This window comes from Ctenocephalides felis, unplaced genomic scaffold, assembly GCF_003426905.1.
Source record: "Ctenocephalides felis isolate EL2017-DRISC unplaced genomic scaffold, ASM342690v1 CF-g0.4_SCAFFOLD_03572, whole genome shotgun sequence".
NCBI lineage: Eukaryota > Metazoa > Arthropoda > Insecta > Siphonaptera > Pulicidae > Ctenocephalides > Ctenocephalides felis.
Genome location: NW_020539726.1, coordinates 2,817,600 through 2,833,586, shown reverse-complemented (window position 1 = coordinate 2,833,586; position 15,987 = coordinate 2,817,600). Strand labels below are relative to the sequence as shown.

The 15,987-nt window shown below is 29.8% G+C and overlaps 2 protein-coding genes across 2 annotated transcripts in view; both read left to right on the top strand.

Moving 5' to 3' along the window:
* LOC113387896 overlaps positions 1 to 15,987 on the top strand; it is an 81,593-nt gene that overhangs the window by 21,678 nt on the left and 43,928 nt on the right. The window contains exon 5 of the mRNA XM_026625285.1: positions 6,429 to 6,655. Coding sequence (XP_026481070.1) covers positions 6,429 to 6,655 — 227 coding nt within the window. The remainder of the gene's footprint in view (positions 1 to 6,428; positions 6,656 to 15,987) is intronic.
* Positions 2,214 to 3,365, top strand: LOC113387604 (lysosomal aspartic protease-like). The gene has a single exon (XM_026624951.1). The coding sequence runs from the start codon at positions 2,214 to 2,216 to the stop codon at positions 3,363 to 3,365; it is 1,152 nt and encodes a 383-aa protein (XP_026480736.1).

Genomic DNA, 15,987 nt, shown 5'->3' with positions numbered 1-15,987 from the left:
TTAGTTCTGATTAAAGTTGTAATATATTTTAGACAAATAATTTCAACTTTGCAATACAGTTTATATAATTCTTATAAATATTAGACAATGTTACAATATTTATAATAATCTATCTGAAAACATTCAATATTTCTCGAACATTTCGTTACGGTTCGACAATTTGCCTTAAGGCACGATGCCATATACCCCACTAGTTTTTTTTTTTTGAATTCGTGTAATTCGACCAAGTACTGTCTTATCATGTATGAAAGTATCAATAAATTGTATATTCAATTCAAAACATATATTGATGATATGACATATAAGTTAACTTTTCCAGAGACTTATAATTCGGTATTCTTTTTTTTACTTACGAAAGTTCATATTTTATTTTGCTCGAAGATAAACAGAATTTTGAAAGTAATTGGAACTATAATGGATTCTTTGCCAATCCAGATATATGCCGGGTGTTATGTATTCAATGAATTGTATAAAAGCTTTTAGCAGTTCTATTTTGCTTTCATTATTATGATGAATAATAAAAATGTCTGGCTTGTCAATAATAATAAACGACTCAAACTTCGTAGTCAATGCTAAACAACCGATATGGGCGAAAAGCTATTACATTATAAGAGTCTGATAAGATTCTCTCAATGATTCTGTCTGTTCACTAGACAGTGATAAACTATGATTATAATGATAATGGAAAGACAACGAACAAAAACCACGATGATAATTGAATTATGCACATATAAGTTTAAGTTATATGCACATTTAATATGCGGTATAATTCATTTTCTAAATTAAACCTAGGTTCTAGGTATATTTCAATAAGTGAATATTAAAACTAAATAAATACAACAATAAACTAGTGGGGTGTATGGCATGGTGCCTTAAGGCAAATTGCTGGAACTTTCCGTACCGTAACGAAATGTTCGAGGAATACTGAATGTTTTCAAATAGATTATTATAAATATTGTAACATTGTCTAATATTTATAAGAATTATATAAACTGAATTGCAAATTTAAAATTATTTGTTTAAATTATATTAGAACCTAAATCAGAATTACGTTTAAGATCTGAATTATTTTCGATATACAAAAAAAATCTATTTTCTGCACTCTTTGCTTCGTAACTCCGAAACGGCTGGACCTGTCTTTTCCAAAAACTATTCAGCGCATCTTCCTATTAATAGGAATCGAATGTTTTTTGCACCATTCAAATATCCATACATACATACATACACACACACTTCCATTTTTCCTGAGGTATGCCAAAATGTTCAGAAACCTTCAAAATGTGAAGAAATGTAAAAAATTTCAATTTCGATTTTTGGACGGTTAAAATAACTTACCCTACGAAAAGTTAATAAATATAAATATTTGGAAACGAAGTGATATTAATTTACTCCTGATCGCCAGAACAAAACTGAAATGTAAACAAAATAAAATATATATAAAAATATATAAAAAATATAAAATATGTATAAAATATATGTATTTTTATTTGAGAATAGCCCTTCTGGTCACAGCTATGCAAAGAGTATATATCTAATAAGCTTTAAAGAGAAAAATAGTATTAGTATTGTATTACGTGACTTTATGTCACATAATGTGATAATTTATATATGACCTATAATATATATATATATATTATATATATATATATATATATAATTGTTATATACTTTCTTGGCTATTTTATTGAAACATTTTATGGTGATAGAGATTTCATGGCCTTAATAAACATTTCTTTTTTTTTCTAAATAGTTAAATGTCAATACTTATTCATGAAGTCGATTATTTACTCATAACACCAAGTTTATGCTACTTGCCCTAAGGCATAAGGCTCCTTACAACTAGATAAATTTCATCTTAATTTCATTTCTAACATAAATTATAGTACATGAAACTAATCTGTCGATTTTTTCTGCTCTCAATATTTTTGCATCTAGTTGGTGTGATTTCATAGGTTGTTTGTTGTTTTTTTTACAAAGTATGCATTGTTTTTAATTCAGTTTTATCTATTATATATTTTATCGCTTTATAAACATATTTGTTTTCCATGTTGGGGTCACGTCGACGTTTATCACTTTGTACACATTGCAAGCAAGAATATATCAGTTTCTAAATATAAAATGTCATTGGAAATTACGAGATGTCAAATTGAAAATTTACTAAATGGTAATAACGAAACAAAGCTGTGACTGTATTGTGCTATAAATATTCCAAAATGTTATACCAGTTTATCATAATATCTTTAATAGCATCATGTTATGGAAATATCATACGAGTACAATTACATAAAGTTAAAAGTGTTCGTACCCAATTGCAAGAACTTGGAAAGAAAATAGAGCAGTTACCATTTAGGTATGATCCTGAAAGTATTCCTGAGCCATTATCAAATTACCTAGATGCTCAGTATTATGGACGAATTACCATTGGTAATCCTCCGCAAGCATTCAATGTTAATTTTGACACAGGATCGTCAGACCTATGGATTCCGTCCCAACAGTGCCAAGTCGCAAATGTCGCTTGTTTAGTGCATAATAAATATGACAGCTCAAAATCTTCCACATACATTAAAAACGGTACCAATTGTGCAATTGAATATGAATCTGGAAGTGTTACTGGATTTTTATCTACTGACACAGTGAATATAGGTGGATTAGATATTGTAAATCAAACGTTTACTGAAGCTACGGTTGAACCAGGATTAGCTTTTGTTACCGCAAAATTTGACGGTATCCTCGGATTGGGATACAGTTCACTTTCTACCGATGGTGTAGTTCCAGTGTTTTATAATATGTTTCAACAAGGATTGATTGAAAACCCGGTTTTTTCTTTTTATCTCAACCGCGATCCTACCGCTTCAATTGCCGGCGAAATTTTACTGGGTGGATCTGATCCAGACCATTACAGTGGCGAATTTACATATTTGCCTGTGACCAAAACAGATTTTTGGCAATTTAAAATGGATTTGATTAAAGTTGGAAATCAGTCATTTTGTGTTGGTGGATGTGAGGCCATTGCAGATACTGGCACGAGACTTTTTGTTGGACCTAAGGAAGACATGCAATTATTAAATAACTTTATAGGTGCTACCCCAATAATGGGAGGTGAATATATGATCGATTGTCGCAATATGACAAAATTACCAGTAATTGAATTCATTTTAAATGGAAAAAGTTTCAAATTAGAAAAAACTGATTATATTATACGAGAAATTCGCAATCAAAAAGTGATTTGTTTGTCAGGATTTATGGGTGTAGACTTACCTTTTGAAAATGGGCTCTTATGGATTCTCGGTGATATTTTTATTGGCAAATTTTATACAACATTTGATATGGGACGTAATCGGCTAGGTTTTGCTCTAGCTAAATAATGTATATATATATATATATATATATATATATATATATATATATATATATATATGAATTGGATTACATATTTTTATATATATTGTACTAGAATTATAAACAACATACAAATTTGTTACTTTAAAACAGTTATATAGTCCACATAAACAAATTGAAAATAAAATATTCAAGAAATATCTGTTTTACTATTTTTACCTATGCGAAAATAAAAACAACATTATGTTTGTTTTCAAGATTGATTAATTAATGATCACTAATATATTCACTATAAGTATTAGAATGTTATTTTATGCCGTGTATTTATTTATTTTATTTTCATTTAAACTAATAATAGTTTACGTAATCTCGATGTGTTGAGTAATATCATATGGAATGTAGTCTTCAGATTGTTCTGCAGAAAATATTAGAACTAACACTTATTTATAATATTTGCACTTTTTTCATCATGAAACATCGATATTTTTTGGTAGTACTTAGAATGTCTAAATCGGATGCCAATTAATTGATTGAGCGTCCGTGCATGATGGTATCCGGTTTAGATGTTACGTATCCGAGAGTGGTTGTTTTGCTTCAGTCGCTTTCCTGTGTTCATAATTAATATTTGATTTGAAATATTAGTTTATTTTACTTGTATTATTTGTCAATATAAAACATTTTTAAAAACTTCAAACTTTTACTACATGTAGTAAATGAAAAACAATTAGTACATGTATTATAATTAGTTATGTACTCTCACGTTTTATGTTATCGTGTAGATAGGGTAGGGCGGGAAACAAAGGTCCAATTTGATTTTGAGCAAATGTATTGTGTAAACGAAACCAATCAAATCACCAAAATAACACATATCAAACAAATAACTATCTGAATACATTCAATAAAAATCCCAGATAATTCCAATTCCAAAAATGTTGTTTTTAGCTGTTTTTCACAAATTTGTAACCAGGTTCAATTTGCTTTATAGGCGGTGGATATTAGGTCGATCAGGAGACAAACCGGTCCAATGTCTTGTTTTTAATTTTGAAGCGTTTTCACAAAGTAATAGCTGCATTATTCAATTAATGCAAAATTTAAATTTCATGGGTGCTGAGATAAAACTATAATTAACTTTAACTTGATATTTTATCAGAAATATTCATCGACAGAGTTGGAATAACTTTTTTCTCTTGTAAAATAGCTTATTTAAACTTAATTTAATTTTTATTTGCAGTTTTTTATTTTTTACACCTTTGCCAGAATGAAGTTTAGTTTGACTTTTTTACCCTATCCAGGTGTAAGCTTTTATAGAGGTTATATAAGAAACTATTTACTCTTAAAATTAACAATACATCTTATAAGACGTATATTTAAAAATTAAATTAAGGTCTGGAGAACTGAGTAACTGCGCAATCAAAACAAATGAAACGCAAAAATATACTTTTGTTATGGATTTTTAAACATAGCTGTTTTTCTCTTGGCCGTTTATGGTACTTTGAAAATAAAGCCGGCCACAAACAATGCTCATCTCCCTATCAATAGGAATTGAATGTTTTTTGAACTCAAATCGGTTGATCCGTGCGCCCGAAAACCTGACTGAAAATTTGTATCCATACATACAAACACACTCACACACACACACATCCATTTTTTCTGAGGTATGCCAAAATCAAAACGTCGAGAAATGTGAAAATTTTCCAATTTCGATTTTCGGCCCTTTACAATAACTTACCCTACGGGAAGTTAATAAATAAATAAATAAGCTAAACAAAAAAATAAATTGATTGAATTGAATTTAAACTTGTATTGAATATTGCAAACTTGTATTAACTTTAAATTGCTCTTCTTTTCTTTTGCTTAGTTGTTTTGTAAATCTATAATTGACTCAAATAAGTGTGTATTATTGTTTACAATCTACAACTATTTTTACAAAAATTTAATAAATCTTAATACGTAAATACGACCGGTCTCAATATTGGGTAATCCGTATTAGAGTTCTAGTAATGAACTCGCAATACGGCCCATATCATCATATCACGGTCAATACGTTATAGGGGTAATATAAGTCACCTGCATATGGCCCGTTTCAATTATTATAGGGCAATCCGTGTTAGGGCTAAATTCAGGCATGCCTGATTACCCTATACAAATTCCATATTAAGGCAATCCTTTTATGGCCCCTATCAGGGCCAGGCACTAAATTCCGTAATACGGGCGCCGGAGTACATCCCCATAGGGGCCGGACCTGCGTTACAGCTTGCCCTAACAGATTTTCACTCGGGTTGCAGGAATTTCCCGTACCATAACGAAACGTTTGAGAAATATTAAATTTTTTCAAATAGATTATTATAAATACTGTAACTTTTATTATTCTTATTTTATAGACAAAATATAAGAGCTTATGAATTGGACGACGACGTTCATAATTGTTTGTATAAAAAGTAAATAAACAAAGCTCGATCAATCGGATTTAAAATAAAGGACATTGCCTAATATTTAAGAATTATGTAAATTGAATTTAATAAATTGCAAAGTTAAAACTATTTATTTGATGTATGTAAGTGAAGTTTAAAATTTTAGCTAGAATTAGAACTAAAATACGATTTATTTTCGATATTCAGAAAAAAGAAATTCTAAAAAAATGACATAAATATATAAAATTCTTTTCCGAAAAGCAATAGTTTTGTCAACACAAGCAGAAAGTTTTTTAAATCATTCGAATCGAATGCTTGGTTCTCTCAAATATTAACATTTTTGGAACTTGTTGCATCGCTATTTCGGTATGGCCTTTATCAAAAACTAATCAGCACATCTCCTTATCAATAGGAATCGTTTGCTTTTTAATTTTTCAAATCGGTTCATCCATACGCCCGAAATCGTTGACACGCATCCATTTTTTCTCAGATATGCCAAATCATTCAGAAACCTCTAAAACGTGAAAAAAAAAATATTTTTGATTTTTGGCCCATTACTATAACTTACTACGGGAAGTTGAAAAATGGATCTTGTGCTCCGCTCTACTCTATATTTAATTTGGTCAGAATTCAAAGCGTTTGAAGTGGATCGTTTTTCATGTATTTTAATATTTGCAGGCCTGACATTGCTGCGTTGCGAGATCGCGGTGCTTTGCCGCCGCCTACGCCATGGTCGGCGTCTGCGCTGGAAGACATGGAAGCCCCTCGACGGCAAGCGTCCGTTGATGGTGAAGCTATCAAGATTGTGATCCATGACGTTGATTCGGGGCCGACAATTCCGGTTGCGGCAGCCGCCAAACGGAGAGTTGTCTTAAGGCGAGACCCAGCGGACAAAACACATCGTAGTAAGTTAACGTCGATATTATATATTTCATTTGCTCTATGATTATATTATTTACTAGTGGTTCATGGCATTGTGCATTATGATAAATTTCGTTTATTTCCGGAATATTCAAAGAATAAAAATAATCAGTAACCAATCAAAATTGATCAATGATTAATAACAATTCTTTTGTTGTGTTCAAATATATATCATAACTACTATAAATTGTATAGTTTGTATTTTAAAGTTCAAATGTAATATAAGTCTCATATTTGGATGACAAACTGTATGTGTTTACTATTTTGCAATTGAATTGTGAAATTAAATTTATTTATTTTAACTGTATGTAGAACTTTAGACCTTACAAAATTTTGAAGTTTAAAGAAAATTTTAAAAAACATCAAAAATTAAAAAAAAAAACAAAAAAATAGATTTGTTAGAAACTTTGAAACCGCCGAATTCCTGCTTTTCAAAAAGTAATCATTTTTTCGCACTGTTAACATCAGCAATATGATTTTTGAATCATTCTAATTAAATATTCCGTTCTCTCTAAAACTGATATTTAGGTGGAAGTCTCCGAGTGGCGGACACCTATAAGGTTATTCATAAATAAATCAAAAAATATTTTACGAAATGTTCATTAAATTATGACTTATGTTAGATAACAAAGTTAGAAATCAAACCAAATCAACAAAAACGCAACCTTTGCTAAAAAATAATTGATACTATTAATCAAACTTTGGTAACAAAAAATTTGATTTTACAAAGTGGCTCCTAGTACCGGGCATTTCAAAATAACCAGTATTGAACACATAAACAGCTATCTCTACACTCTGGAGTGTCTGCACATGTGTGTTTGACGAAGATTCTTAGATATTGCAAAAAAAAAATTACTATTCATCTACCCTTTTGTCTGGCCCACACCGATGCTTTCAGCTGGAGCATTCATCATAAGATTTTCATTCTTTGACTAGGAAATACGAAGTATGGGGGTATGTTATGACCGTTAGCACTCAGGCAGAACAAAATTTAATAATTGGAATAAATTACGTAAATTCTCACAAAAAATTTCAATATGTTTACTGTCCGGCACTAAGGGTCAAGTCAAGTACAACTTTTATCTTTCCATACCACTCAATGTAAATGCATAAATATGCTAGAATTACTTCCATTGATATATAGGTAACGCCGTGATTTTGCGCCTAAAACAGGAAAAGGTTGCTCTCGCCGTGGCCGTGTGCGTCACAGGCAAGGCTTGGCACGTGATCATGTACCTGTGTGCCCTCCATGCCCCTTGCACTTGTATTTTGAAATGAAAAGATTTATACTCGCTTAAATAATACGTATTAAACAGAGTGTCCGATGTTTGGGCCGTCCGGCGTCAGGGAACTTTTACCTATGCATTTTTGCTCCATATCTCAAAAATGGCTGGACCTGTCTTTGCCAAAAACTAATGAACATGATTTATAGCATCTAGTCTATTCGTAAATATGGGTAAAGTAGCAATCATGAATTACAATACAATAATATTTCTTGGTCTGTCTAATAGTAGAATTGAGCTAATTACAGTATTTTGTATACTACTAAACTAAAACTAAAAGTTTTAAACGCCATTATTATTTTACTATATGTAATTACAAGGAAAGCATCTGTGTTATTCGCATGAAATATTTCTTAATTTGTAGTAGTGAATATTTTTAGAATAAATTGGTAACATAAAATTTTGAAAGTGTTCTAATTTTAGATAAATTGTGACATTTAGAACAATTGTTTTAAAAACCACTACACAACTTCATAACTATTTTATTTTAAAATGTTATAATAAATTCAATTAAAATTACATATGTTACATATGTTATTACGACATTCTTTTTTTCAATTGTTTACTTAATTCATTTAATAATTTATTCCATATTTAATGATAAAAAATTATTATGAAGTCTCAATAAAAATGTTTATACGCGGGGTTCAATAGGGCATCGAAATTTTTGAATACTTTCAATTCTGACTAGAATGTCATCTATAATATTTATAATTGACATTATCTATTAGTACTCATTTCTATAATATCTATTTCACATGACCTTTTAAAATAGCTTTTCTTTGAAATCGTGTGTATATTAATAAAAATACTTTAAAAATAATAAATAAAATGCATCATTTTTCGGATGTTTGCATCTCGTACAATAAGTTCAATATATTGAGGAGATTCAATTGAATTTTGCATTGTATTATTAAATCTTTCTATTTTATTAGATGGAATAAATACGTGCAAACACCATATCAATGAGCACCATACTCATACATTCAAATATATTACTCATTTTCGTTTAAATTATTATGTTTACCCAAAGTTATGCAGGAGAGGAGATTTAGGCCAATCGTGAGTTGAGATTTTTCTTCTAAGTGTTTTAAATTTTGTAGATATCTGGGAATCAGATCGAATTTAGAAAATGATTACAAATACATTGGCGCCAAATGGTTTTCAACTCGTAGATTAAGCAGTGCACGAAAATTTAAAATTTATTTCTTATGACATGATCTGCGATTTATTAATTATTATATCATATTAAAAGATCTACTTTAAATAAATTTTTGTTGCAATTTATTCAAGAAACAATGGGAAATTTGTGCTGCTGTAGTTGGTTGCCATGCATTATCGACATTATATTAAGCTTTTTTTTCGTAAGCAAGTTGTAAATTCACAATTTAAAACATAAAACTAGTGACGTATGGCATCGTGCCTTAAGGCAAATTGTTGAAACCTCCCGTACCAGAAATAAATATTCAAGAAAAAAAACAGTAATCAATAAATATTAATTTACGATTAATAACAATTGTTTTAACACGTTGCCGCACACTTTTAATTTGACGATCGTGCTTAGAAACACACTTTTTTTAATTGTTTATGATTGCCAGATAAAATCGAGGGTAAGTTGTATGTTTGGAAGCGAAAATGATTAACTATTATTAGATTATTAATTATTAATTATTAATAATTAGTAATATGTATTTGCGGCAACGTGTTACATTTTCAAAGTGATAATACTATATATTGTATCGCTCATATTATATAGCGACGATCTAGTCCAATGATCATTTTTTACCGCAGAATTGTATTTTTTTTTACTTTTTCCTGTGTATCGCCGAGACTGTTAGACCTGTATCTGCAAAAATGTAATCAAAATTTTATTTTGTCAATATAAGCAAAATGTTTTTTGAATCATTCAAATCGGGCGCTCCATTCTTTCAAAAACTGAATTACCGTTTTTGACACTTTTTGTCCCGTATCTTCGAAACTGCTGGACACTTCTTCGCCAAAAACTAATCAGCGCATCTTCCCATCAATAAAAATCGAATGTGTTTTAAATCATTCACATCGGTTGATTTGTGCCGCCGAAATTGTGGACGAAAAATTATATCCAAACATACACACACCCATTTTCTGAGATAAGCCAAAATGTTCAGAAACCCTTGAAATGTAAAGATATGCAAAACTTTTCTTTTTCGATTTTTTTGCGATTATCATAACTTACCCTGAGGGTAGTTAAAATATTTAAAAAATTACCTATTACAAATTACTTGATCTCTTTATATAATAACGTAAATCAAATAAAATTTAAAAAATCATACTACAATTTAACATTACTGCATCAGCAATGAACAATCTTGCTAAAATATAAGAAAATAAGATATATATGTACAGAATGTTGAGAATGATCTGCCAATGATTTAAAATTATTAATGAACACTTCAATAACTGTCATTTGCATTGTAACGTTATCAGAATTTTCAAATTATAATGAAGTTGAAAAAGTTTCATTTTAATACGAAATTCTTTGCATAACCAAAACTTTATTGAATTGATTGAATTTATTTTTATTAAATGAGCCAATCTGAATGACAAATGACATTTGCGCTGTGTAGGCGATACTATAAATACATTCTGAAGAAGATTCTAATAAAATCCTAAAGCAACCTGTAGCTTGCTCGTATATACATATATAGGAAAGCTATGGGCAGTGCTGGATTTACAGTAGGGGCAGTCGGGGCTACTGCCCAGGGCGGCAGATTTTCAGGGGCGGCAAAATTTGGATAGTGGGAAAAATGTAATCAACTAATTTTTTTTAATAACGTTTTTTATTTCAAGAAATATAGTTAACTTTTGTTAATTTATATAAAACATACTACGAATGCAATGCAAAATTTGGATTCAAATAGACGATTATTAAAATTTACTATTTTTCTTTGACTCCCTCTCCGAACATAAATTATCAAATTTGTTAACAAGTTATTATCAAATTTGGCAATTTGGCTAATATAAAGTTTCGTAAACGAGCTGAAAGTGCATTTTTGTCAGTGCCCCAGGGCGCCAAATTTCTAATTCCGGCCCTGTCTGTGATGTTATATCTTATATGGATCTATATGTATTTCGCGCTTTTGAGCCTTGTAAAATATTCTATTCAATTTTATTCATAAATATTTGGAAAAAATTAGCACTTGTTCGTTTGTTTTCATACTTTTTAATGTTACTTGTTAATTCATCTGTCAATTTTTGAAAAAACCGGGGCAAAAAATCTAAATCCGGTATAAATCATGCTATTGAAATAACCGGAGACACAAGGTGGAAATCCGGGACTGTACCGACCAATCCGGGAGGTATGGTCACCTTAATTGTAGTAGATTTACTAGACCTATTGAAATACATTTACCACACTCATTGTAGTAGATTTACTATACTCATTGTAGTAGATTTACTACAGCATTGTAGTAGAATTACTACACCATTGTAGTAGATTTACTCGACCAATCGAAATACATTTACCACACTCATTGTAGTAGATTTACTATACTCATTGTAGTAGATTTACTATACTCATTGTAGTAGATTTACTACACCATAGTAGTAGATTTACTACACCATTGTAGTAGATTTACTCGACCAATTGAAATACATTTACCACACTCATTGTAGTAGATTTACTATACTCATTGTAGTAGATTTACTATACTCATTGTAGTAGATTTACTACACCATAGTAGTAGATTTACTACACCATTGTAGTAGATTTGTATTTCAATTGTAGACCAATTGAAATACATTTACCACACTCATTGTAGTAGATTTACTATACTCATTGTAGTAGATTTACTACACCATAGTAGTAGATTTACTACACCATTGTAGTAGATTTACTCGACCAATTGAAATACATTTACCACACTCATTGTAGTAGATTTACTATACTCATTGTAGTAGATTTACTACAGCATTGTAGTAGAATTACTACACCATTGTAGTAGATTTACTCGACCAATTGAAATACATTTACCACACTCATTGTAGTAGATTTACTATACTCATTGTAGTAGATTTACTCGACCAATTGAAATACATTTACCACACTCATTGTAGTAGATTTACTATACTCATTGTAGTAGATTTACTACACCATTGTAGTAGATTTACAACACCATTGTAGTAGATTTACTACACCATTGTAGTAGATTTACTACACCCTTGTAGTAGATTTACTCGACCAATTGAAATACATTTACCACACTCATTGTAGTAGATTTACTATACTCTTTGTAGTAGATTTACTACAGCATTGTAGTAGAATTACTACACCATTGTAGTAGATTTACTCGACCAATTGAAATACATTTACCACACTTATTGTAGTAGATTTACTATACTCATTGTAGTAGATTTACTACAGCATTGTAATAGAATTACTACACCATTGTAGTAGATTTACTCGACCAATTGAAATACATTTACCACACTCATTGTAGTAGATTTGATAGACCCATTGTATTAGAATTACTACACTCATTGAGTAAAATTACTACACTTATTGTAGTAGCTTTACTACACTCATTGCAGTAGAATTACTACACTCATTGTAGTAGATTTACTACACTCATTATACTAGATTTACTATACTCATTGTAGTAGATTTACTATACTCATTGTAGTAGATTTACTACACCATTGTAGTAGATTTACTACACCATTGTAGTAGATTTACTACACCATTGTAGTAGATTTACTACACCCTTGTAGTAGATTTACTCGACCAATTGAAATACATTTACCACACTCATTGTAGTAGATTTACTATACTCTTTGTAGTAGATTTACTACAGCATTGTAGTAGAATTACTACACCATTGTAGTAGATTTACTCGACCAATTGAAATACATTTACCACACTTATTGTAGTAGATTTACTATACTCATTGTAGTAGATTTACTACAGCATTGTAGTAGAATTACTACACCATTGTAGTAGATTTACTCGACCAATTGAAATACATTTACCACACTCATTGTAGTAGATTTGATAGACCCATTGTATTAGAATTACTACACTCATTGAGTAAAATTACTACACTTATTGTAGTAGCTTTACTACACTCATTGCAGTAGAATTACTACACTCATTGTAGTAGATTTACTACACTCATTATACTAGATTTACTATACTCATTGTAGTAGATTTACTATACTCATTGTAGTAGATTTACTATACTCATTGTAGTAGATTTACTACACCATTGTAGTAGATTTAGTCGACCAATTGAAATACATTTACCACACTCATTGTAGTAGATTTACTATACTCATTGTAGTAGATTTACTACAGCATTGTAGTAGAATTACTACACCATTGTAGTAGATTTACTCGACCAATTGAAATACATTTACCACACTCATTGTAGTAGATTTGATAGACCCATTGTATTAGAATTACTACACTCATTGAGTAAAATTACTACACTTATTGTAGTAGCTTTACTACACTCATTGCAGTAGAATTACTACACTCATTGTAGTAGATTTACTACACTCATTATACTAGATTTACTACACTCATTGTAGTAGCTTCACTACACTCACTGCAGTAGCTTTACTACACTCACTGTAGTAGATTTACTACATTCGTTGTAGTAGATTTACTAGACCCTAAATCTTTTTTTTATAATAATTGCGGACTATTAGTAAGAACTTTATTATTCGATTATATGTCATACTTTTTCATCGATGATCAGTGCTGCATTTACAGTAGGGGCAGTCGGGGCTACTGCCCAGAGCGGCAGACTTTCGGAGGCGGCAAAATTTGGATAGTGGGGAAAAAATGTTATACAATGTAATCAACTAATTTTTTTAATAAAATTTTATTTTTCAAGAAATATAGTTAACTTTTGTTAATTTATATAAAACATACTACGAATGCAATGCAAAAATTGGATTCAAATAAACGATTATTAAAATTTATTATTTTTCTTTGACTCCCTCTCCGAACATAAATTATCAAATTGGTTAACAAGTTATTATCAAATTTGGCAATTTGGCAATTTGGCTAATATAAAGTTTCGTAAACAAGCTGAAAGTTTAAGAAAAATATGTTCTTCAAATCTCGAGCCCTCTTAGGACGACAAATTTGTGCACTTTCAAGCCTATAGCGCCGAAAAAAAAATTAAACTAGTGACGATTAATCACTGCAAATTACTGGAACTTCTCTTAATGAAAATTACATTTTATAAAGAGCATTAAAATTTTGAGAAATATGAAAAAACGCTCTTTAAAAAACTTTTTTTTATATGTATATTGAAATTTTTTGAAAATTATGAACTTTTTCAAAGCAATCGCGCTGCGAAAAATTTCAAAAATATTTCAAAATATAAAAAAAACTCAATTTTCAAAAATTGATTATTTTTTAGTTTTCAAAAATTGTAATTTTTTTTTTAGTTTTAATTTTTGGTACAGGAATAATATATAAAAACAATTTAAGTAACATTTCAGGGATGGGGCGGCATTTTGTCAGTGCCCCAGGGCGCCAAATTTCTAAATCCGGCCCTGGCTATGGGGCTATATGTAACGGGGATAAGAAGTAACAGGCGTTTTTCAATGGAAGCTTAAAAATATTGAAACATTTGTCTTATTGTCACAGCAGTAAGCAGAACTGTACAGGTTTTAGATAGGTAATATGAAATTGTTCTATGATAATATTTTGGTTTGCATTTTTATTATCAACTAACTTTAAATTTTACATATCTTATTTTGTTTTTTTTTTAATTTATGATAAATTTAATTTTTAAATTTATCAATCAATGAGAACGTGCAACAATTTTTGTTATTGCTGAAATGTTTAAATAGATATCTTAATTATTGTAAAAAATCACACTTGGGATTAAATGGAATAAAACCTTGGGACTAGTTGTACCATACAAGAATTCTATACAGATTCAAGTAAAAAAAATTGGTGGATTTTATAGTTTGTAAATGCGGGTAAATGTAATTTTTTTGCAGGAGTAACTACTACTACTATACCTTTTGTTTATTATGATAATAACTGTAGCTTACGTTGATTTATGATTTAAATTTATATTATAGGAGTCATTATTTTATTTGTATTAATTATAGTTGGTGTTAATTTATGGAGAATTACTTAGTAACAAGTCATTTTTTTAAATAAATAAAGAATAAATTATCGGAAGCATTACTTGCCTTAGAAAATGTTACAACTAGCCCCAAATGCGAGGTAAGTTGAAACACCTTACTTTTTCTAGAAAATGATTAATTCTGAAATAATGAACAACAGTTGTGGAATTATTTTTACTTGATTTGGCAGAGGAATAGTTACAGCATCTATCTATCATGGATTTCGAAATATATTTGTTTAAAAAAAAGCTGTTACAATCAGCCCTTAGCACCTTTTCATATTACACACTCTTCATATTTCAAAAATAAAGGTTAAATGTTGAAACACCGCTCAGGAGAGGTCCCAGGGAATAGGTAAATCGGCTTCCAAGGTTAGTGGGGGTCGGTCATAGGTTTGGACGTGATTGGGGCACTCTAAATGGATCAAAATGAAATTTTTCAAATTTCAACCCTTATTTTTGGGCCATTGCACGGGACTTCAGAATTCATTTAAGAAATCGACCCGCTCTAATATATATTTTCATATATATATATATATATATATATATATATATATATATATATATATATATTTGAGTAAGTTTTTTTAGGACGATACATCAAAGAAAAAAATCAAAGATTTATAAATTAAATATTAATTCTAAACGTTTTTCTTACATCTTACATCTAAAAATGTGTATACAGCACAAAAGTTTGCACTAACGTTGATACTCAATAATCGTAATTTTTTTCCTTTTGTTTAAATAGGAAAAATAATGGGAATTTTCTTTCACGAAAATGTAGACAAAGTTGAAGTATATTTGCAAAAAACATGTAATAGCTACGATGTCCGAGGCTTATATTTGACATTGACATTGAACAATTATATTGTGAAAAATAACCCATGTCAAAAATTCAAAAAT

What these genes read in the sequence shown, in the direction of transcription:
- LOC113387604 (XM_026624951.1), top strand. Translation starts at nt 2,214, where the DNA reads ATGTTATACCAGTTTATCATAATATCTTTAATAGCATCATGTTATGGA.